The 24,790-nt window shown below is 33.4% G+C and overlaps 2 protein-coding genes across 2 annotated transcripts in view; one reads left to right on the top strand and one right to left on the bottom strand.

The window, feature by feature from the left end:
- Positions 1-24,790, bottom strand: part of LOC140044138 (uncharacterized) — a 209,766-nt gene that overhangs the window by 71,763 nt on the left and 113,213 nt on the right. The window contains exon 5 of the mRNA XM_072088617.1: positions 3,037-3,135. Coding sequence (XP_071944718.1) covers positions 3,037-3,135 — 99 coding nt within the window. The remainder of the gene's footprint in view (positions 1-3,036; positions 3,136-24,790) is intronic.
- Positions 19,129-20,555, top strand: LOC140043705 (uncharacterized). Its single transcript, XM_072088202.1, has one exon. The coding sequence runs from the start codon at positions 19,248-19,250 to the stop codon at positions 20,178-20,180; it is 933 nt and encodes a 310-aa protein (XP_071944303.1). The 5' UTR covers positions 19,129-19,247; the 3' UTR covers positions 20,181-20,555.

Below are 24,790 nucleotides of genomic sequence, written 5' to 3'. Positions count from 1 at the left end.
GGCAATTATTAAATACATTACTAAGTCAATGTTCATTTTATTTTGATTCCAAATCTGAGGGAATAATTAATTTATGTGTGAAATTATATGACAATTCTCAATTAAAAAAAAAATTATAACAATACTGCTAGAACATTAGATGAAGGAGAAACCTGAATCATTGAATGTCAGTAACAGAATAAATACTGTACATTCTTATATAATTGACAGAAGGTGAAAAGGTGTAGTTTATAAAACTAATCAAAGTTTTAACATCTACAAGAAATAATTCAGAAACAGAAGGACTTTGATTGTTTCATAGTTTTGTACCACAATACTGTAAATGAAATCTGCATAATTTTATCTAAAATAATACAAGGTTTGGGTAAAAGGAAAATTAACATTAAGTGCATATTTTATAAATTTTTTACAAAAATACTAGATAGTGTAAATTTATTTGGGTTTATTTAAAATATTAAATAATTCAGTGTTTGAACTATCAAAACTATTGGTGGTTGGAAATTATTGTTGGACACAGATACCTGGGTCTTTATACATAGAGAGTAGAAGGCATGGGACCACTTTAGCACTATTTAGTCAGTGGAATCAACTAGTAGCCACATGCTAGAAAGATGTCCTATTGACGCTGCCGTGCTGTTTAAGGATATTTTATGCTGTGGGTACAATGAGTATCTATTTGGACTGCATAGCATTCGCTGGGTTGGTGTTACCTCAGCCGCTAACGCAGGGGTTTAAGGTAGGTTGTTATAAAGCATGACCAATGAAAGGTAAGCCACATTTTAAAGGTTTCCCAGTCATTGGGCTTATAGTAATGTTGTTATGCATTCAGCCATATGTGTACTGTGGTCTCTAGGCACTAAAATAGTTTTTTATTAGTTGTGACCTTGAAATATGACCTTTTCCCCTTACAATCGGACTCGTCCAAGGTTTTGGGGCATAGATCATTGTGGCCAAATTTGGTGAGAATCGGATGAAAACTGTGGCCTTCAGGCTGTTCACAGACACACATACACGTGCACCCACACCCACACACAAACATACAGGGGTGAAAACATAACCTCCTTGGCGGAGGTAATAATTCCATCTATTTATTCATAGGAAAATTGTTATGGGATATAGTTTTATTGAATTAATCTTAATAGATAAATTTTAATTTACTCCGTGAACATGAATGTAAATTGAAAAGATAGGACAATATCCAACTGAAACAAGGATGAACCAAGGTCAATATTAGTTTAAAAAAAAGATTGTACTAAAATAGATCTGCAACAATGAAGAGTTTATAAAGAATTGTAATACATTTATATAATGCAAAGTCATTTACATCCATTGATTAAAATATAAAGTTATGCTACAATAACTTGGCATAAGTATATTTTTGTTAAATAGCTTGTACTGAAATTTGAAATGTGTCTATATAAGTTCTTTTAAAAGTAATCTTTTAACATTAATGTTAGAAAATGTTAAACTTAAAATTATTAAAGTTGAACCTTACGTATAGCTACTGTATGTTTATCCTCAAAAATGTTTTGTTTGATAAAGTTGGATGATGGAGATAAATATGAATGAATAAAACATGATAAAGTGCAACTGCAGACTTTGCAAAGCACTGGTGATCACCATTGTCAGTGGTCTAAAATATTTAATAATGTTAAATGTTGGATACACTCTGAAATTGTTACAGTTGTGTATAACATTTAAGTCTAGTTCAACTTTTTTGTTTTTCTTTGTTGTTTTTCACCTCTAGGTTGTTTAGTGTTAAACAATTTCCCTTTATTTGTATTGTGTATTTACTATAATTTACTATGTGTGTGTGATATATTTAAATAAATGTTAAGAAATAAACATCTTTTTGAATAGACTATAAATATTCCAAATCATCACCTAGTTATGCTAATGATGATTTGTTTATTTTTACATTTTGTATGACATTGTAATGGTGGTTTGATACTGTAATTATTATGTAAGGTGATTTGTTAAAAACTAGCTACGGTAAATAACTTACAAAATTATATTTGTGCCGCTATTTCAGTTTTATTTATGTTTGTTAATCCTGAGTATAAAGAAAGAATACATGTGGCAGATATACTATCTGTATCTTATATTGTATATGGAAAAAATAATTACAACCTAATAACAAAGAACTATAATTGTGGTGTGTATTAACAGATCACTTTAGCTCTCAACCAAATTCTGCATCATCATTCTTGGGATTGGTGGTAAGTAAGTAAGTAATATTTATTGCTTTCCAAATACAGTACAAATAAATAAAACAGTATAATGTAAATGAAATAAAAAGAGAAACATTAAATATAAAAATACAAGACTAGACAAGAAAAAAGCATGGAAAGCAGGGGATGGCCCTTTGAGCCCAGAGGCTTGTTTCCAAAGGGGTCCCCAAAGGGATCCCCAAAGGTGACTATAACCAGGAGGTGGTTGGAGTTGGTGGTGATGTTGTTGAAAGGAATAAAGGAGAGTATGGCAAATGAGTATGATGATAATTATAAAATAAATGAATACAGTTTATATGTCTATCAACTAGCATCTTTGATCATTTGTACCTCTATGTGATATATAGGTAGAATCATACTGTTTCAAAAGTTATTAAAACATTTTGGTAAAAAATGAACTTTTCAGATATACAAAATCATAATGATCTAAAGAAATATTAAAATTGTTAAAAATTGTAGTCTTCATAATACTGTTTAAATTACTGTATATCAATACTGGAATAAGGATGATATATTTCAATTGTGCATATAGCATGTTGCTGTAGTTTAGTTAAGTAAAATTGACACTATCATTTTCATTGTTTTAATTGTTCAATGGAAATACATGACAAAATGTTAATGTAGTGTCATAGCAATTTTCATGACTAGTATCAGAGAAAAAAATATATTGATCTTCAAATTATGCCAATTTCAGCATCAATGGAGTTTTATACATTAAATATTATTACCCAAAATATCATTATGTTTAAAATATAAAATGTTATATATTTAAAAATTACAATGAATAATAATGAAGATGACTTACTTTGTTTGATACATTGACACCTGCTCCTGCATTCACCAGCAGACTGCAACCGTCTGTGGCTCCATTGGCTGCTGCTAAATGCAAAGCTGTCCAACCATTCTATAATATGAAATACATACAATATTGGTTATATCATTTCTCCATGGTTATATCTTACAGTTGCACATATTCATTTGTTATGTAATTTATACAGAGGGTTACTTTACAAAAATCAATTTGCAACTATTTACTGCATCATCATACGCAATGTAACCAAGTCAAATTAGTTTTCAGAATTTGATTTCTACTTTTGTATACATTTTTATAAAAATATGATAATTATGTTATATACTTTTATACAATTTTGTATTATTTCAATTTTAATGTCAAAATGTTGTTGCTGGTATTTAAATTATCAATCACATTTTAGTTTTATTTATATAAATTTTTTTAAATATAAAATTATTGAAGGTTTGGCATACAAACTTTTACTTTCAGGGGCATGTTTAAGTAACTTCATTATGTTAATTATCCTTTATGTGATGATAGAGCAAAGAAATAGTCCATTGCTCTATGGTGTGGTGGTGGAGTTTAGCTAGTACAAGTTCTTGCAAGTGTAGCATATTAGTCTAAATATTGATTGTAACAATGTTAATCTTGAGTTTAATCTGACAAAAAAAGATGGATAATTTAATTGTAGACATCTTTTTGAACCATATTTGTTTCATTTTTTAAAGTTGTTAGATCAAATGGACAGTTTTTAGAAATACCATGACCATTTTTATACCTCCCTGGATAGCTCAAGCCTGTCAGAGAATTAAAATGGGTAAAGGTTTGGCTGATGCCAGAATACCAAGAACCTAACAAATCATATCAATGTGAAAAATATTGAATCTGAAAATCAATACAGTACATAAGAAATGCAAACTTAACATTTATACAGTTTAATAGATTTTAAGATCTTTATTATTTGTGTTATACTTATTGAATTGACTTACAAAAAATTAATAAAATTTACATTAAAACAAATTCATAAAAATTGTTATTCTTTTTAATTCAAAGATATAAAAAAAATCACTGGAAATAAATCATTATACAGTAATTATAACAAAGAAATACACATTATTTATTCACATGTATATATACCAACATTTGAAAAAGATTCAATGCAACTAACAATTATCTATACTATAATTCCTATAACTAATGATTTTATAACAAGCTAATAAATATTAATATATTATGTTGATGAACATTGAAGACAAACAGTGGAATGATATACATTGTGTATAGGATGTGAATAATATTCACTGAGGCTACATACAACTTTCCTAGTAGACCATGCATACTGAATATACCAATAAACAAATAAAGTGCTGTATCACATGTTCCAATCATTGCTTATTCTATTGAAATGTTTTATACTTCAGTAAATAAAATGAATGAAAAAGTAAATTTTCAAAAAGTACACAACAATTTTTTTTTTGTAGGCAGTTACATTCAGGAGAATGGAAGCATTAGGAAACATTTACAATGCAGGCTTATAATAGTTTATTAAGGCTGAAAAAATGGGTACTTAGAAACACAAACTGGACATGAGCACACCTCAAAGCACGTCTGGGAAAAGAGTCTAAATGGGAATTTTTAAACTCAAACTGGGCATGCGCACAGAGAGTCTATGAGATGTATATAGACATTAGTTTGACCTATGTTCAATAAACAATGTTTTGGCTGTCAACATAGGGGCTAAGTATAATTACCGTCAGATATATCATTGAATAATTAATGGTCAAAACAATCCTTCTTCTATGGTAAATATTTTTGGCGAATGGGGTATATATAGATAATGAATTTTTTGATTAGCGAGTACTTGTCGGCTGCTGCTGTACAACGAAGGCTCATGAAAAATTATACATTTTTTTGTTCACTAGAATGTATGGGTATGAGTGGGTCACTCCAACCTTAGTGAGTAATGCCACTCAGAATATGCATAGTACTATAGTCTAGTAATTCAAACTATATTTATGTTACACAAAATGTTTACTACTGATTTTTAAACTGTTATCTCAGAAAGTCTTTCTTATGTTAAAAAGTTGTTTTTTTTTGTTGTTTTTTATTTGTATTCATTGTTGTCTGAATTATTGGAATTGATAAAGTTATTAGCAGCAGCAGTTACTGGCAGTACCAGTATAATGTAGTGAAACAGAAAGATGTGGGCCAGTATGCGTACCAATTTGTCTGGCCAATTTATCTATATTTTATTTTATTGTGGTTATCAACCACATGTGTATTCATACTTTATAGGGTATTTAAATGCGCAAAAAGAAAAATAATGTAAAGGTTTGCTAATGCTTACTGTACTGTACATTATACAAATGGAACATATTTGTTGAGTAGATAATATTTAAACATTACATTCAATCAACTGCTGATGTGAACGATGAATTAAAGTATATGACATCTCAACTTGAACAAATGAAATATTGAGAGGTTTTATGCTAGTTATGTCCACACTAATAGCGTGCACTATAACATTTGTGGAAAATATCAAAACATAGATGGCACTATTAAAAAAGGAAAGATATTAATGTATATAACAGTATAAACATGGGTATTGCAAAGACCGAAAATGCGGTGGCAACGGTATAAAAAAGCAATGATGTACAACAACAAAAAAAGCAATGATGTACAACATGTGTACAAAGAGTCTTAATTTATTATATTTTAGTTTATACTTTTTAAACTATAAGATAATATTGACAATTTATGGTATAATTACAGTAATTAGGCATACAACTAAAATGATTCACAGCCTACTGAAATCATTAAAAATACTACTTATTAAACTAATATTTTTTTAGTACAAATACTTTTAAAACAATATAAACAAGAATTAACTATTATTACAAAGAAACTAAAAAGATTCAGAGTAATAATAAGCAAAACTAATTTGTTGTGTATTGGAATAATAAATACTTTTAATAATAAATTCATTACTTTTTGGTATTTTATTTAGATATAACTATGATTATTTATAAAAGCAAAATATTATTAAACAATAAACTTGTTTTGATATTAGTCAAATGATTATCCAACATGTTTGGTATTAATAGAAAATTAAACTGTTTATATAATTAATACACAGCCATACGTAGCCATAATAACATGTCTATAAAATGTAATAAACCATTATCATTAACATTTTGTTTTACAACTATACTGTTTGAAACATAAAAGTGTACAGCCTAAACAGAGGCTCTCATTTTCATCATTTTTTCATTTATTTCAACCAAATATTCATTTTTAAATTTCAAGACCTGAAATTAGGCAAGTGATCAAAAAAACAAACTAAAAAACACTACACTATCTAGAAGAACCTTGTGAATTCATTTTGAGAAGAGTTAACAAACTAGATAAGATAGATAAGGGTTATGATACTTCAGTTGTATCAATGATTATAGGTCTATGCCCTGGAAATTAAAATCAAGAACATTTAACTGATACTTTCAATCAACTGCAGGTGGTGCCAACTTTACCACTATTCACCTGATATTAAGCACCAAAATGGCAAAATGTATGTAAGCTAAAAAGGCAGAAAGCACTCAACATGTTTGGTGTTAATTAATCATTCAAGAATGTAATAGTGGTAAAAGCAGAACTATATTATTGAGTAAACTTCGATAGCAATTCTGCTAAACAAACTATTTTACTAGCTTATAGTTAAATTATTATTTATTTTTTACCCCATTACCATCCCCAGATTAAATGAACAAAATGCTTTATATTTTAATATCAATTTTTAAATAAATTAAATAAATTGTCATTGTTTGAAATTAATTAAATTTATTTTATTCAAATCACTAAATCAAATTCCATGTGTGTTTCAGTATCGACTGTCACTCAAGCTCAACTTCGGTGACAAACATTTTAGATTGTGTTTCCATATCAAATGCCCATTTGCTGGGTTGTTATTGAAGGTGGGGATCTTTTTACTAGAAAATGTACTGAACCTGTGTGGTTGTGGTGCTGATAGGTTTCAGAGATGGGGACCTGGTAGGGTGCATGGATGACAATTTGATTAAACACCCTCTTTTGAATAATCCCCCACGAATATTACGTCCCTATAGAACATCATTTGGACTATTTCCTTGAGTAAACGCCCCGCCACATGCATTGCATGCCCACAATATTGCATTTACAACATATTTCTATTTGTAGTAGAATTCATTGATTGACTAATAGTAATTACCCCGCATAACAAATAAATAATTCAAATCCTGGACATGAAACGAACAGTCTTACAATTTGTGTTATTCAGTCTTTTCCTAACCATGGTGATAAGGGTTGCCAATGACAATCCCTTTGTTTTATTATCAAACAAATCTATCAATAAGTGTAAAAAGTTTGATCTCAGATAGATATTATCAGGAAAACTAGGTTGTAGACTAAGTTCCATTTAGCTTTTAAGAAATGTTGAAATTCATCAGGATATAAATGTTGATAGTAAATGTACATGTTTTATAGCCTATGATATTATTACAGTACACCTACTCAAAACTAAACAAATTACTGGTTATTGGTCAACTAACTTGAACTGCAACCAAAGCTTTTAATATATGCACTTATTCACGGATTTTAGTATACCAAGTTTTATTTTTTATTTGTGTTTGTTAATTTCTTTCTTTAAATAAAAAGCAAAATAATCACTGTCAAGTACATTGGTTTTTGTTGAACAGTACACTGGTACTGAAAGTGCGAACAAAAAAGAAATTTTAAAAAGTAAAATAAATGATGAGTGAGGGCACTGTGTAATATAAAATGTATAGGCCCTTGTAATGTATTATTTTTATATTTCTGTTGATTATGATTTATTATTAAATTCCTTTTACATATCACTATTACATACTGTCATGTGAATAACCTTAGTGTAGAGAACTCAAATTCTTATTTACAGTAAAATTAAAGTGCTATGGACATCTCTGAGTGAAGACATACTTGCTCTGCATAATATTTAATTCCCAACAGTTGATAATTCTGCAAGTCTAAAGTAATTACATTTTACTAAGAATATAAGCCTGAGTATTCATAACACATTATTAGTGCTTTATCTCGAACTATGAATACAAGAAAAACACAAATTCATAGTATAGGTAAAAAAACTGAGCCTACTGAACATGCTATGAATAAACAAGCACGAATGTGCGATACTCGGGGTACAGCAAAAGAAGCTGTAATGACGTCAGAAGACGGGATGTAACGTCACATACACATCAATAACCTTGCTACCAAATACGGCTATTTTTTGCTATTTCCGGGAGCAGAAGTACTACAACGAATAAGGGAGGAGTAGTACTTTATAAATCGCATTTTTTCCGATTGGTACCATGTTTATGACGTCATAATTGACGATTGAATAATGAACATTTTCTCTCTATAGCTTTGTTCACCTATTCCCCTAGTATATGCATGCAATGTTTCAGAGCTGGCAGACAATGCGTAAAGAACTAGTAGGACTTGAAAGTTGGCTCTGTAGTGTCCAGATGGAAAAGAAGAGAGAGTCCTAGACTCGGGTACCCCAAGTAAAAAATGTTGAATGAATGCATTGAGTGGTGAAATGGGTAGCTTAGCAGCTGATAAATACTAGGATTGACAAGGAAAGAGCATCACTAAAGCAAGGCTAACAAGCATTGCTAAACAGAAATGTTATGGAACTTCAAAGTAAAACTTAAGGATAAATTTAAAGCTACAACGGATAATTTGACATGAATGTGTGAAACATTAAATCTAAACAGGATCAGGATACAATAGCTACATGGAAGCTGAATTGCTACGAGTTGAAAGGCATTCTAGAAGCTACAGCCTAAGATTTGGTGACATCAAGGAAAAGATCCAATGCAACTTGTAAAGGACATATTTAAAACTGATCTTGGCTTAAATAATATTTTGATTGAAAAATGCACACTGAACTGGAAAAACCAAGGTGAAGATCTACAGTATGCCTAAGACACATTATCATTTATAGGCGCAACCGCAGAGATCCATTGTAATTCGAAAAGCTAAGGCTATGAAGGCAACACACTTTTATGCCGGCTGCCGACATCCAGAAAAAGCATTTAATGAAGGAAAATGATTAAAAATGGTAATCTTTAAACATATATACTATATGTTGGTCATGACTTACAGTAAGTAGGTACAATGTACAATTGATAGTTTATGATTCAGAAATTCTAAACAAATCACCACCTTTGTCATACGCATAATGTATTTAATAAAACTGTTATGAACATTTCAGAACACAATTATTGATTTTTTTTATTACAAAATATAACCAGATTTATTATTGACAAAAGAACTATATGAGATTCGCTTTTTATAAATCATTAAACAAAAAAGAATTCTATAATTGGCTTTATTTACAAGTCAACTGAAATCTAAATAACATAGAGAACATTTTGCGGTTATTATAAATTTTAATTTTAATTAAAATTGTTTTAATCAAATTTAATAAGCATAATCTATTTAATAATTGTTTTATATCATCTTATCAACTATTGTACTTTTTTCCCTACGATTTCTAAACCAACGAGAATTACAAAAACTAATGCAGAATTACTTATTGATTATTTTTAAACAAACAATAGGCCTACCAATTTTGATATTTTATTGGGTATCGGTACAATTCAGACATCTCTGATCATTTACCTATTTAAAAAATAATTGATTATGGTTGACGTCTGACCATTCAGACTGAATTAAGCCCTTTTCACATAGAATTACGGCAATATGCCCAACACCACTCCGTGCTAAAACTGCCCGATCGTGATGGCCATTATACAGAAACAAAATCTATTAGGCCTACAAATAGACGCGAATTTAATTATCAGAAGCTGTTATGAGCTAGCACCAGGCGCGCACACCACAGGATATTCCCGCTAGAACTATGCTAACTAGGGCCTAGGCTTACGTACGTTACAGCAAGTTAAATAATCTTTGGACCAACATCTGTTATATTTTTATTATTATTGCCCGTATTCTTCCATTGTATTATTTAACCTAAAAAAATATATATTGATATAATCTAATAATTTGGCCTAAAATAATTGCCACAGTCTTTCTCAATCAAGTAAAATGTCCCAAATTTATCAATGCTTCGCTGCGTAAGCAGGCCTTATATCGTGGACTCTTCACACAGATCAGGCTTACAGTACGACCGTGACGGTAATATTACTGCAATTTTACTAGGCCCAGAGGTGGTCTAACGGTAGCCTGCATTAAGGGGTTTTTACCCTTTTCGCACATATAGAGATATAGGGGCATTTTGCTTTGATCTTTCTCAAACTGATTCATCTAAACTATACAGTTAATTCTAATGTTGGATACATTTTTTTATATACTTTTTGCAGTTCATGAAAAAAAAAACCAAACACTAAAACAACTATGGATGACACCACTCTACCTACACCATCTAAACAAAGTTAGTAAACATAAGCATAAACTTAAACAAATTCATAAATGTTCAAATATCTCAAGATATAAAAAGTATAGCAACAATATTACTGCACTCTGTAAAATTTCAAAGAAAAAAATGCTACGAAACTAAATTCAATCAGATTAAATGTAACATAACAAATGAGAAGTAATACATTCTGTAATTAATCCCGGTAAAGAAAGTAAAAATACACCTCATGTTTAAAAAATGATTGATGAATATTTTTATGATACAAACCTAATTAGCCAGAATGTAATTAAATTATTTTTCAAAAATGTGTAAAACTCTGTAATTATAACCTAAAAATACCAAAGACCTAATCTCTTAATTACTACCTCCCATAAAGCCTCTCATTTATATCTGAAACAGAAGTGCTTAATATAATTAGTAATTTGAATTCTAGTAAAGGTTTAGAGCATGATTCTTAAAAAGGTTGCTCCTTAATTATAAGCCATCTCACATACGCCATTAATTAATCATTCATGATGGGTTATTTACCTAATCATATTACAATTTTAAGTTAATCTTGTATTTCAAAACGGATATACAGTACTTTATATTTTAATATTTACCAATCTTAATTTTAACCATTTAAAAAAAAATATTGAAATATGTACTGTATGCATACCATACCACTTGTCATGCCTTTCCTAAACTCTCTAATTCTGTTAATACTGCATTTAAAAACAATTAATTTTATTAAGTACTTTTCTAGATTTATCAAGAAACTTTTGATGTTGTTATACATGATATTTTCAAGTTGTTTCGCTATATACAACTTTATATCAATATTGATGTATTGTTAAACTTTTTAAATTTAGAGTTAAGTAAGCTAGTGAATGGTTCACTACAAACCAATTATTAATTTATACGGCTAAAACAAATTGTATTAGATATAAACTTAAACACAACAATTGTTATATTTTTGTAATGGAAAATTAATAAGTGAAGCATTCCTTGGTCTTTTAATTGGATTATTGGCTGCCAACAACTTTTATCAAATAAAATATCTAAATTTATTAGTATTCTAAAGAAATTAAAATAAAATGTTTTACTTATACAGTACTGTAACATTGTTTGGGCTGGTGATTACGCCCCCTCTAATTCGAGAGTGAAGGCTTAGAAATTATTTTTTAAACCCAAAAATGATGCTTAACCACAAATTTAAGTATTTAACAAAAATATATTTACATTTTAATTGACAAACCAAGTGAGTTGTACACTACTTATTCAATCACTTTTTTGTTGTTTAAATGAGGTTTGCGATGTGTTTTGGAGGATTGCAGAGTTTGGCAATTATTTTAAACAAAAAATTATGTTTTACCTCAAATATAAGTGGAATAGTCTTGATTTAACCATTGTTTCTAATTAGAAAAACTGTTTTATAATAATTTTTCTGATGAAAATAATATGCTATTTTCTATATTTCTGTTGATTTTATTTATTTATTTTAAGTTCTGGTTCCTGTAATGGTCATTACCTTTAATCATGTATTTTATTTTATATGTTTTCATGCTACTTTTTAAACAAATTGTGTAACTTACATATATTTTCTGTTTTGTATTCATTTGACTATTACGAAAACAAGGGCAACAGCCATAAGTCGCGTGCTAAAACGCATAGTGATACCGGACCGACGGACCGACAGACAGACCGACAGACCGACCAACCGACATAGTGAACTATATTTTCTGTTTTGTATTCATTTGACCATTAAGAAAAAAATTGTATTGAACTTTAACTTGATAATATTGTTATTTGATTTTCAACTCATCACAAGTCCTCAAAATGAGTGCTTATGTTTTTCATATGTACATTTGGATAAAAGAAAAAGCCAGTATACAATCTAAATTAATAGTTGTGTATTGAATCAGGGCAATTATTAAATACATTACTAAGTCAATGTACATTTTATTTTGATTTCAAATCTGAGGGAATAATTAATTTATGTGTGAAATTATAGGACAATAAAAAAACATTATAACAATACTGCTTGAACATTAGATGAAGGAGAAACTTCAATCATTGAATGTCAGTAGTTAGTATTATTGTAATCAATTCCCCGTCAAGGAGCCACTATTGTTGTGTATACAAAGCAAAAGTGATGATACTGTCAGTTTCATAATTTATCTTTGCAGGGAGTCATGTTATGTATGTACCTTGATACCTTGATATGTAAATAATGCTAGTCACGGTTTGTTGTCTTGTAGTCACTGTTCATGGTATGAGAGCTGTGCACAATAGGCGATACGTTGTATTAACGTTGTCGTACACCTTTAATGCTCCGTGTGGAGACAATCTTATATATTATTATTTACTTATGAATTAGTTAGGTTTGATAGACATAATGATGATAGTATGCCCATGTTAACGACGAATTATGTATGATAAGCCGTAGTATACGTTAGAGACGTGCTTCATGGCGCCGTGTCAATTGTTTCTCTGTTTGTTTTTATTTTAGTTTACCGGGTGAACGGATGGATAGAAATAAAGTGAGCAAATATAGCTCGACAAAGAGAAGCTATTCTTCTGTGGTTTTGTCCGCGTTTAAACTGCGGGGGTTCCATGTAGAACAAGGACATTAGGTTATGTTTTTTTAAAGATGTATTGTCCCCCAAAAACATGAAAAATGAAGATTAATAAAATCAGACTTTCATAGGTTATTTGTAGTTTTAATCAAGTTAATCAATTGCGTAGAAAAAAAGAAGAAAAAATCATGTTTTCACTAAAATGACACCAAACCAAAAATCCATTGGTATGGCAGGCAATTTAAATTACAGTTTTTTCAGGTAAATAATTTTTTTTCCAATCCAAGTTTTGGTCAAAGTGGATAACTATTATATGATATTAAAATGGCATAATCAACAAATAAATGTAAAAATAAATTGTTCAGGGGGACAATACATATATAAATAATGAACATGTCCATTATCATTTGTTGTATGAGAGAATGTATCTGGTGGGTGAAAATACCATATATGGCTCTGTGGTCTAGCGGTATGATACTCGCCCTGTAAGCGAGAGGTTGCATGTTCAAATTCCGCCAGAGACATTATTTCATACAACTAAAAAGTATGGAACTTTCACCAATGAGCTATGCTCAACGCGATTATGAGACCATGTTCCGAATATGAGCACTGTTTCTATAATTTACAGAATGATTTATATAAAATTCTCATATATATATATCTATATTATAAGTGAGAGAGTTTGTCTGTTTGTCTGTCTGTTTGTTTGTTTGTTCGTTATACAAAATTATGTTTCTGCACGTAACCATACGTATGGGGTATCAAAATGATGGCAATTGTACCCGGAAGGTTTTAAACTACATTTTTAAAAATTCCCCCGACTCCTGGGGTTTTTGTGGGAGGGGTGGGAGGGGTGGGGCGGGGGTGGTGTGGTGGTTTGTGATGTCATTTTTTGCTAGGGCTCGGGGTTGTAGGCTATTGAATTGTAAAATTATACTACAAAAGTTTTACAGTATTTTAATTATCCTCAGCAAGGCGTATATAGATATACATATTTTATTCATTAACCAATATGACACCTATTCATTTACACATTTAGCAAAGTACTTTAACCATATCCAGCTATGTATCGGTCTCTTGGATTGTCTCATTACAAACATCCATTCCTGTTTGAACACACAAACGTTGTTTACTGTTACTGTGTTCAACTACACCACCAATCCTCCAAGGGAAAAACGCCCATTGTGGGAGAGTGGGGTTGGGAGATAGGGTTTGGGTTCAGGGGATAGTGGGGATTTTGCTTACACCAGAATTGTGGTTGGAAAATGTTAAAGTATTTAATCATCCCTGGGAAGCGGATGGGGTGGAGATGTAGGCCTATCACCATGACTGAAACTGTATTTGAAAACTGTCCATCCTATATGATTGGATTGTACTAGGAAAAGTTACTAAATTTGAACTGTCCAGGGGAGGAGTCAAGGTTTGTTGGTGGCTGGGGTGGTGAAAGAAGGCTGAGGACCGCAGTATCTAAATTACATATTTTAATTATCAGCCAATATGACACCTATTCATTTACACAATTTACAACGTACCATTTAACCATTATTAGACCCATCGTAGCTATGCATACTCCTCTCAATTCGAAGCTTAGGTTGAATTGAATTTGTCCATCACTGGGAAGAATTTGTTTTTAAGAAAGAGTATGGGGTGTTATTGAAGAGGGGTGGAGGTTGGCGAGTATAGACAGATACTCATGGCGTCGGGTGTTATGTACTGAGAAGGCTGTAAACTAATTTTGAAACCCGCCCTGGGGCGTGTATAATTCTATAACTCTGTTTAATTTAAGCATCGTTATGCACATGTTTATAGCTATGAATATGTACGAACACAAGTTAACAAAACACTGAGTTCTAGATTATTAAACAATTTTAGGTAGGGTATGATAAAAAATAGCTATAAGTACAGTTTTTCTTGTTCAAACATTTAATTCTTTATATCAATGTATAGAGTAATGTCTACTCTACATTTTAGTAGAAGAAGAAGTTTAATATTTGATTCAATTTGAATTCAGTTTAAATTTTATGCCATTACTTTACAAATAACATATCCTGAAATCAGAAAAACTACAAACTTTTGTGACAACATCAGTATAACAAAAATGTATTCCCCAAAGTTGTTTGCCTTTTATCCATTCACACAAGGTCCAAGATACCATTACCATCAGAAACGTGCCTGACACATCAAAATTGTGCAGCATGAAACAAATGAGAAATGCATGAAATGCATTCAATAATATTATAATCGTGTATTAAAATTAGCATTACTAATGTAATGATTAAAAAAGTTTTAAAAAGATTGATTAAACAAGGATATTCTGAGACAGATATAATGCAGGATCTGCATTAGTTGTAGTTGTCATACCAACAAGCAACTTCAAGCACTAAGCAATCTAAGCGCTATAGTTTTCATGACATTTATTTAATAGAGAATTACTAACTAAATTACAGTAATCCACCAAATGATTGCTAGATTAACTGCAGCTTTTTAATAGCCCAAAAAATAGCATTTTAAACTTGTTTAATTTGTTGTTGTTAATGTTGACTTGTCTGCACTATCTTGATGGTATAAATATGTTAAATTCAAGATGTAGAATAATTAGACAATTTAATAAAAATTTCAAATAAGAAAAAAATATGAAGGTATTAACAAGTAGCCTCTATACCATAATAAAATAATTCCATTCTTAGGCTACATTTTGTGCTATTCTGTTTGAGGAACAAGCATTTTAAACTAAAATGAAGAATAAAATTTAGGATTCTGATCCTGAATGGTTCTCAATACAAACATTAATTTAACATTAATTTATGACTTAAATTATTTTGTTGGTCCACTGCTGCTGCCATGTCTACCAACATTTGGCAGACATCAACATGACCATTTGCTGCACCCCAATGCAATGCTGTTTCGCCATTCTATTTAACATTTTAAAAATAAATATGTTAGAGAAATGCACATTTTTGTTAATAATAAAAAAAAAAACAAAATGACAACCTTTACATAAAATATCACAGTTGAATAAAAACATATCTTATACTAGTAAGTACAGAATACCTGTTACAATTATAGTTTAAAACTTCACAGTACAATCAGTCAGTTTGATACCTCATTACCCCGAGGTGCCTCGCCCTAATTGCGGTCACTTTCTATTCCCCATATGTATGGATGCATGCAATAACAAAAACAGACAAAATAATAAAGATGTTATGGTTATATGGTATTAAAGTCTCTTTGAACATGATACATATTTGAGGAATGTGACTTTGTCACCTTCACTAAAATCAGGTCACATACTAAGCAGTAAGCGAGTATGACCATACTGATGTAGCCATACCCCTGTACCAGACACCACACAATATAGAATTTGGTATATTTGAATGATTGTTCAGATGTTTTGCCCTACTCTGACGTCATTTGTACTTCATACTAAGTACATTTGAGAATACTTGCGAAAAAAGTTCTTGGGTGGGAGACGAACCCACGACCTCCAGATCACTAGCCTGCCGTTCATACCTCTGACCACTTGATGGCTAGTGGTTAGATTCGAGCCCAAGTACGCAGCGTAATTGTATTAAACTACTGTGGAGTAGCTTTGCGTCAGGGAGTTGAGTAATTGGTCAGATGTTTTGCCCTATTCCCTACTCCACAGTAGTTTAATACAATTACAACCCTATATATTTGAATGACTTCCAGCCCTATAGTGATTATGATCATACTACTGTAGCATAGGACTACCCCTGTACCTACTACACCACATAAAATATAAACAGTAATTATGATCACTAGAGGGTGAGCTCGCTCCCCCTCTAGGAAGTGTAGACGATGGTTTTCGGAATGATAATGTTCTCCTTATACGTTTTCTGTCGGTTACCATTATTGAAAATACTTGACATTCATAAAACTAAACTACTTTGTTTCACAGTGTTTTAGAGGATTAATAACATTTTAAAGTACAGTTTTTATTGTTTGGTAGGTCCCTTTGGGGAGGCGGAGGTCATTTGAGGGAGGTGCTTATTCGAGGGATATATGTTAAATTTTGTAGTTTTAATAATATGGTAACATTTATAATCAAATGAAATCCTCTAGTAGATATGAAAAGTTCTAAAAAAGAATAACAAATGCTTGGTAAATTGTAGATAACAGTGCGGTGAATTCTACTACAAATAGTACCGTATAATTGTGTTGTTATAAATATGTGGATGGACGTTTATTAGATAGTTGGGTTGGGGGGGGGGGGGTTATTATTCAAAGTGATGTTTTATTGGAGAGGCGTTTATTCAAATGAATACCATCCTAATAATTATTATTACATTATTTAATTTAATCATCTTTTGAAACTAACTGCCGTGACAGAGTGGGCCCAAGAAAGAAGACATTATGGTACGGCTTGCAACATGGGCAGACATCTCGGTCCTAACGGGACAAAGATAGCCTACAGTTATTCCTGCAAGCTTACTCAATAAAACTCAGTTATCGGGATTTCACTCGAAAAATGTCTTATCATCAAATCTCCCTATGTAATTTTATAATACTATTCCCCACAATATATTCTGATTCTTTATGGCGTATATTTAATTTGATCTTTATTAATTTGCAGTATAATTCCCTTATTTAACTACTGTACCTTCACACACGCGCGGTATGTTTTAAAATAAACAAAAAAATAAAATGGCTATGATTTGTCCAACTTAAGCTCCAGTCCTACTATATCTGATTTTTTTTTCGTCTTCCAAAGGGACACTGTATTGATTGATGGAAAGTGCCTGTTTCCAGTCACCTTTAGGGTCAAATCTATTATTTTAACTGCTCCCTTGTGTATAAAAGAGAGAAAATATTTGAAACCAGGTTGTTGCAAGGTGAACTTATCTTAAACCCGGAAATTACTTTGACCGGGAAGAATTGAAATTGAAATGAAAATCTAATGTTGAAATCATAAATTGTGTTAAAAAACTCTTTATAACATCTTCCTAAGATAGAAATATGGAACAATAGCGTCGCTGTGAACACTAATGTTATCAAATCTACGTTTCGCGGTACATCTCAGATAGATAAGGTATAGGTATCCAAGGCGGAGATTTGTACCGAAGTTTTTGCATTGTGCTCGCCTATGTCAGAATTAACCATAATTTATAGATACTGCTGTAGCTATAGACCTACCCCTGTACTCGTTTCACCACACAAAATATAAACAGTGCATATGGTCAACTGCTGTTACGCATACTCTAACAATCTTAAGATAATGAAGCCTAGTGTATAGCTACAAATGAATATCAATATATTATCTACAATTGTAACTCAAAGTATTGATATGGTTTGGCATGGTAAAGGTTCTGGTCAAATTCATTTACACAATTATTATTTAAAGAATATTTTAAGGCACTGTAATCAATAACTATTTAAAAGAGTACCCATGGGACTACAGAGGTGATTACTGAGTAATAATTGCATGTAATAAGTTTGTTTGTCCCAACATTTAGTCTGTCCATTTGTCTGTAGTCTATCCAGGGAGATTTATTTTACATCTCCCTGGTCTATCCAATTTTTTTGTGAATTAAATCAAGCAAATTGACCAATCACAATGTGATGGATTATCCGAAATGTTGCTTGTTATTGGTCAACTCACTTGCATAGCGCCTACATTGTGTTGACATTGACAATCAAATCTTTAGTAAACCAAGTTTTATTTCTGGTTGACTATTATTTACTTTTATTGACTTACTACTGTATGTTTGATAGGCTTTGTAGCAGACCTACCACATAGCTTTTAAACAATTCAACATTTACTTTTAATTTGATTATTTATACATCCTCTATATATCTCTTTATTTAACCTCAGATTGACAGGTTACCTTCCTGTTACCTTCACTTTTCTAGCTAATGGATTTTAAGAATGTTAATGACTCTAACAGAAAACCACATTAATTCTCTTAATCCTAATTGGTCAGATGAGATGGGCCAAGCCCAATATTACCATGCACTGACCACATTATTAACACACTCTTTTCTCAACCAGCATCTTAGCTACACCGTTTACTGCATTGTCTTATCAAACATTGTATATTGTATTTTTTATCTATTTATTGAGAATCCTCACTTGATTCACTTGGAATAAATTGCATAGTTTACTGTATACATTTAGTAGTTGTTTTGTTTTACCGTTGCGCCGACAATTACTAAAGTGGTGACCCTCGACTTTCTTATACCGAATTTAACTTAAAATGGAAGGACAACAGCAACAACGACAGCTACCGCAACCTCCAGCACAACCCCAGCACCAGGAACAACCTGTGGTGCCCGCTCCTGACGCAGCAACCGTCAACAGGCCAATTTCTTCGGTAGCGTTGAAACTGCCTCCATACTGGCCCAATGATCCAATATTGTGGTTCACCCAAGTGGAAGCACAGTTCACAACGCGTGGGATTACAGTAGATGCTACAAAATACGCTTACTTAGTCGGATCATTGCAACCTGAAATTGCGCAGGAAGTTCGGGATCTACTTCTCAACCCGCCTACTGATAACAGGTATGTGAACTTGAAAGATACCTTAATACGTCGGACAACTGACTCCGACCAACAGCGCCTCCGCCAACTCCTGACGGCCGAGGAGTTGGGGGATAGGAAACCGTCGCAATTATACCGACGGATGTTGCAACTCTTAGGCGACAGGCCACTTGAATCTTCAATTATGAAACAACTATTCTTAAGTCGCCTCCCAACTAATGTACAGCTTATCCTAGCTTCAACCAAGGATGAGTTGGACCTGGGAAGCTTGACATCATTGGCTGACAAAATTATTGAAGTATCTGTAACTGCAACTGCGCCAACAAGTGTATCGGCAGTACACACGGACAATACACCCTCCTTGTCTGCGACCCTTGAAAACCTGCAAAAACAGATTCAACAACTGTCAACGCAAGTTAATTCCTTGCAATCTGACCGACGGCACAACAGATATCAAAGTCGCAGCACAAGTCGACATCGAAATCGATCGAGTGGTAGGCATTCATCTCCTGCTCAACCTAACAGTACCAATCGCTCAGCTCAACATTCAAACAACACTCCTCAACTCTGTTGGTACCATGAAAAATTTGGAGTAAATGCTCGAAAATGCAATCCGCCGTGTTCGGAAAACTCCAACGCCGACAACTAAATGCGACAAATGTTGCTGGCCGTCAAATCGTAAGTCGCCTTTTCTTTATTGTTAATCAATTATCCAAACAACGTTTCCTCATAGACACTGGGGCAGAAGTTAGCGTTGTTCCACCTACTCGCCATGAGCGTCTACATAGGCGACAAGAGTCTACTTTGACTGCCGCAAATAATACATCTATCAACACTTATGGACATCGCTCTGTAACCTTAGACTTAGGTTTGAGACGAACATCTCAATGGTTATTTGTTGTCGCAGACGTCACACACCCCATCATAGGGGCTGATTTTTTAAGACATTTTGGACTGTTAGTCGATATGAATAATCGACGACTCATTGACACTACCACCAACCTGAGTATTCAAGGTGTCGCCTCCAAAACTTCGCCTCTCGGTCTTATATATACCACCCTTGAGGCTAAGTCCAATTGGGACTACATTCTTACAAAATTCCCAAACATTACACGCCCTTGTTATCAGGAAGCGTCGCTAAAACACGATGTGACACATTATATTCAGACCCATGGTCCACCAATTTCGTCACATCCTTGACGGCTCGCACATGACCGCTGCAAAACAGCCAGACATGAATTTGAACACATGATGCAGCTTGGAATTATACGCCCCTCTAAAAGTAACTGGGCATCACCTTTACATATGGTGCCTAAGAAAACTCCTGGGGATTGGCGTCCCTGTGGGGATTATCGAGCATTGAACAATGCTACTGTTGCAGATCGGTATCCTATCCCGTACATGCACGATTTTACAGCATCTCTGCACGGATCCACTATATTTTCTAAGATTGATCTCGTCCGAGCTTACCATCAGATACCAGTTGAACCTGCTGATGTTCATAAAACAGCAATTACTACACCATTTGGACTTTTTGAATTTGTTAGAATGCCATTTGGCCTCCGCAATGCCGCTCAAACTTTTCAACGTTTTATTGATCAGGTAACGCGTGGATTGGATTTTTGCTACGCTTATATCGACGACCTGCTTGTTGCCAGTTCCAACGCCGAGGAACACGAAACTCATCTTCATCAACTATTCACACGTCTTAATGAGTATGGCGTTGTTCTCAACCCAGCGAAATGCCAATTTGGAGTTTCGTCACTCGAGTTTCTTGGACATCATGTTGATTCGCAAGGTGTCCGACCACTTCAAGTAAAGGTCGAAGCGATACAAAACTTTCCACAACCAACTTCTTTACGCAAACTACGTGAATTCCTTGGACTTATTAACTTTTATAGGCGATTTATACCGCAGTGTGCCCGGATTTTACAACCTGTCACAGCTCTACTTGTTGGGGCAGGTAAGAAACAGGATCCGGTATGGACCGACGCAGCTTTATTGGGATTTAATAATATTAAAGTCGCCCTCGCAAGTGCTACACTTCTCACCCATCCGCAGCCAGATGCACCTTTAAGTATCATGGTTGACGCTTCGGATGTGGCCATAGGGGGTATACTACAACAATGCATTGACAACAATTGGCAACCTATTTCATTTTTCTCACAGAAGTTGAAACCAGCGCAGACGCGATACAGCACATTTGGTCGTGAACTTTTGGCGGCATACCTTTCAGTTAAACATTTTCGTCATTCACTTGAAGGACGCTCATTTCATATTTTTACTGACCATAAGCCACTTGTGTATGCTTTACTCGCCAAACCAAATCGTCACTCGCCACGCGAAATCCGTCATCTCGATTTCATATCTCAATTCACAACGGACATACGCCATGTGAGTGGAAAAGCTAATGCAGCAGCTGATGCATTGTCGCGTATCGAACTTAATACTTTCAGTCACAACACAACTAACATTGTTGATTTTAGTCTTATTGCTGCTGCACAAAAGAATGACGATGAATTGCACAAGCTACTTGAATCACCGTTTTCACTACAATTTCAAAACTTTCCAATTCCAACTTCTGACTCTACAATTCTTTGTGATATTTCCAAAGGCAATCCACGTCCATATATCCCACAAGAATTCAGACGCATAATATTTGACACTCTACATTCGCTATCACATCCTGGTATACGAGCAACACAACGTTTAATTACTGACCGTTTCGTATGGCCAGCAATCAATCGTGATGTACGACGATGGTCTCAAACATGCATTCAATGTCAACGTTCCAAAGTACACCGGCACACCGTTTCGCCACTCTCTACTTTTTCTACACCTGACGCCCGTTTTGACCATGTACATATAGATATTGTTGGACCTCTCCCTCCGTCAAATGGTTTTTCTTATTTACTCACTTTTATCGATCGTTTTACTCGATGGCCCGAAGCCGTACCTATTCCGGATATCACAGCCGATACTGTCGCACACGCATTTGTCAATCGATGGATCGCTTCATTCGGAATACCTTCAACCATTACAACAGATCGAGGAAGACAATTTGAATCTGCATTATTTCATTCACTCGCCAACTTACTAGGAACTAAGCACATTCATACAACTGCCTACCATCCTATTGCGAACGGACTTGTAGAACGTTTTCATCGACATTTGAAGGGTTCTCTCAAAGCACATAATGATCACACTAAATGGACAGAACATTTACCTATAGTACTTTTAGGCATTCGTACAGCCCTTAAGGCTGATCTAGGTCATAGTGCAGCTGAACTTGTTTATGGCACTACTTTAAGATTACCTGGACAATTCTTTAATTCAAACTCTGAACATTGTGATTATTATAATTATATTGATAGATTGCGTGATAATATGAGTAAACTACGTCCCACACCTACCCGCACCAACTCTAACCGTAAATCCTATATCAATCAAGAAATATTTAATTGTACCCATGTTTTTGTGCGAAGGGACTCTGTTCGAAAACCCTTACAACGTCCATATGATGGTCCATTTAAGGTATTAAGTCGAACAGACAAACACTTTGTTCTCGATCTAAATGGTCGACAGGACACAGTCAGTATTGATCGCTTAAAGGTAGCTCATTTGGATACTGATATATTTAAAAGCCAAGAGCAAACCCTCACTCCCAAGCTACAAGCATCACCCCTAGTCAAACCAACCAACCCGTCACCCATTTTGGCAACCCCTCCCCGTACTACTCGTTCTGGTAGACATGTTCATTTCCCTCAACGTTTTGTCTCGTTCTATCATTAATTCTTTCACTGGAAGGGGGCTCCTGTAGCAGACCTACCACATAGCTTTTAAACAATTCAACATTTACTTTTAATTTGATTATTTATACATCCTCTATATATCTCTTTATTTAACCTCACATTGACAGGTTACCTTCCTGTTACCTTCACTTTTCTAGCTAATGGATTTTAAGAATGTTAATGACTCTAACAGAAAACCACATTAATTCTCTTAATCCTAATTGGTCAGATGAGATGGGCCAAGCCCAATATTACCATGCACTGACCACATTATTGTAATATAACGTTTGGGTTGTTGAGGTACTAATGAAGACTCTGACTCGCTTGACTGTCGTAACACATATATTATTTATTCAGTATAATACTTCAGTACAATATACAACTATAAGTATAGATAAGGAACGCGGAGGATCAATGATGCTGTCGGTGAGGTGTGAAGTGTGTTAGTCTGCTGTGAGGTGTGTGCTCCGTGAGGTGGCTGTAAGGTGTGTCTGGGCCCTTCTGAAACTTGGGAGTATATTGGCTCAGTTCATTTGCATAATGTCATTACATCATCTGTGAGGGTAACGATTGGTCCTAAGTTGATCCAAGGGTGTTTAAGTGGGAGTGATTAACGGTATAATAAGGTATTTCTGTGATGGATTACACTGTCAAATCTGTACTTAAATAGTGTCGATCACTCCTGGTTTAACGATGGGAAAGTCACAAAATTAAGCTAAGTGTTCTCTTTAGGGATTCTATTATAAACTAAATGGTCATTAAAACATCTGGACAAACTCTCCTTTGGACTTTCTGGGTCAAGTTTGTGAACCTATTTAAATTCTGATACAAAGGTCAATTTCTTAAATATAAAAGTATATCTTTATATCACATTATTAACACACTCTTTTCTCAACCAGCATCTTAGCTACACCGTTTACTGCATTGTCTTATCAAACATTGTATATTGTATATTTTATCTATTTATTGAGAATCCTCACTTGATTCACTTGGAATAAATTGCATAGTTTACTGTATACATTTAGTAGTTGTTTTGTTTTACCGTTGCGCCGACAATTACTAAAGGCTTTATAACTGTTTTATGTATCATCATCTCCATCAAAGCAAAGAACTGATAACACAAGAATCTCCTGTTCTTCAATTTGCATTTAAAACACAGTATCGGAAGTACAGGGTTAAAGGTCAAACTGGGTGACGCCATTTCACAGCATGGAGCAGCGCCCCCTCCAAACTAGAAGTCAAAACTATTAATTCCTATAGAGGGCTCAGTCAATTACTCTATCCCCCCTATAGTATTAGCAGATCCCCTCCATGATTTTTACTTTCTAATTTGATGAGGGCGCGCTTCTCCATGGCTCACAATGGCGCCACCCATTAGCTCTATTCTATCTCACAATGCCTTTCGAAATTCGAAATATACCAATGTATTTGTATTTTAGTTATTCTGTTTTTTTAGGCTTCATCTTTC

Source organism: Antedon mediterranea, chromosome 3 (genome assembly GCF_964355755.1).
Source record: "Antedon mediterranea chromosome 3, ecAntMedi1.1, whole genome shotgun sequence".
In the NCBI taxonomy this organism is placed as follows: Eukaryota; Metazoa; Echinodermata; class Crinoidea; order Comatulida; family Antedonidae; genus Antedon; species Antedon mediterranea.
This window is presented reverse-complemented; position numbering and strand designations above follow the sequence as displayed.

Bases quoted from the DNA above. Each gene is read 5' to 3' on its own strand.
- LOC140043705 (XM_072088202.1), top strand. From the start codon at position 19,248: ATGGAAGGACAACAGCAACAACGACAGCTACCGCAACCTCCAGCACAA.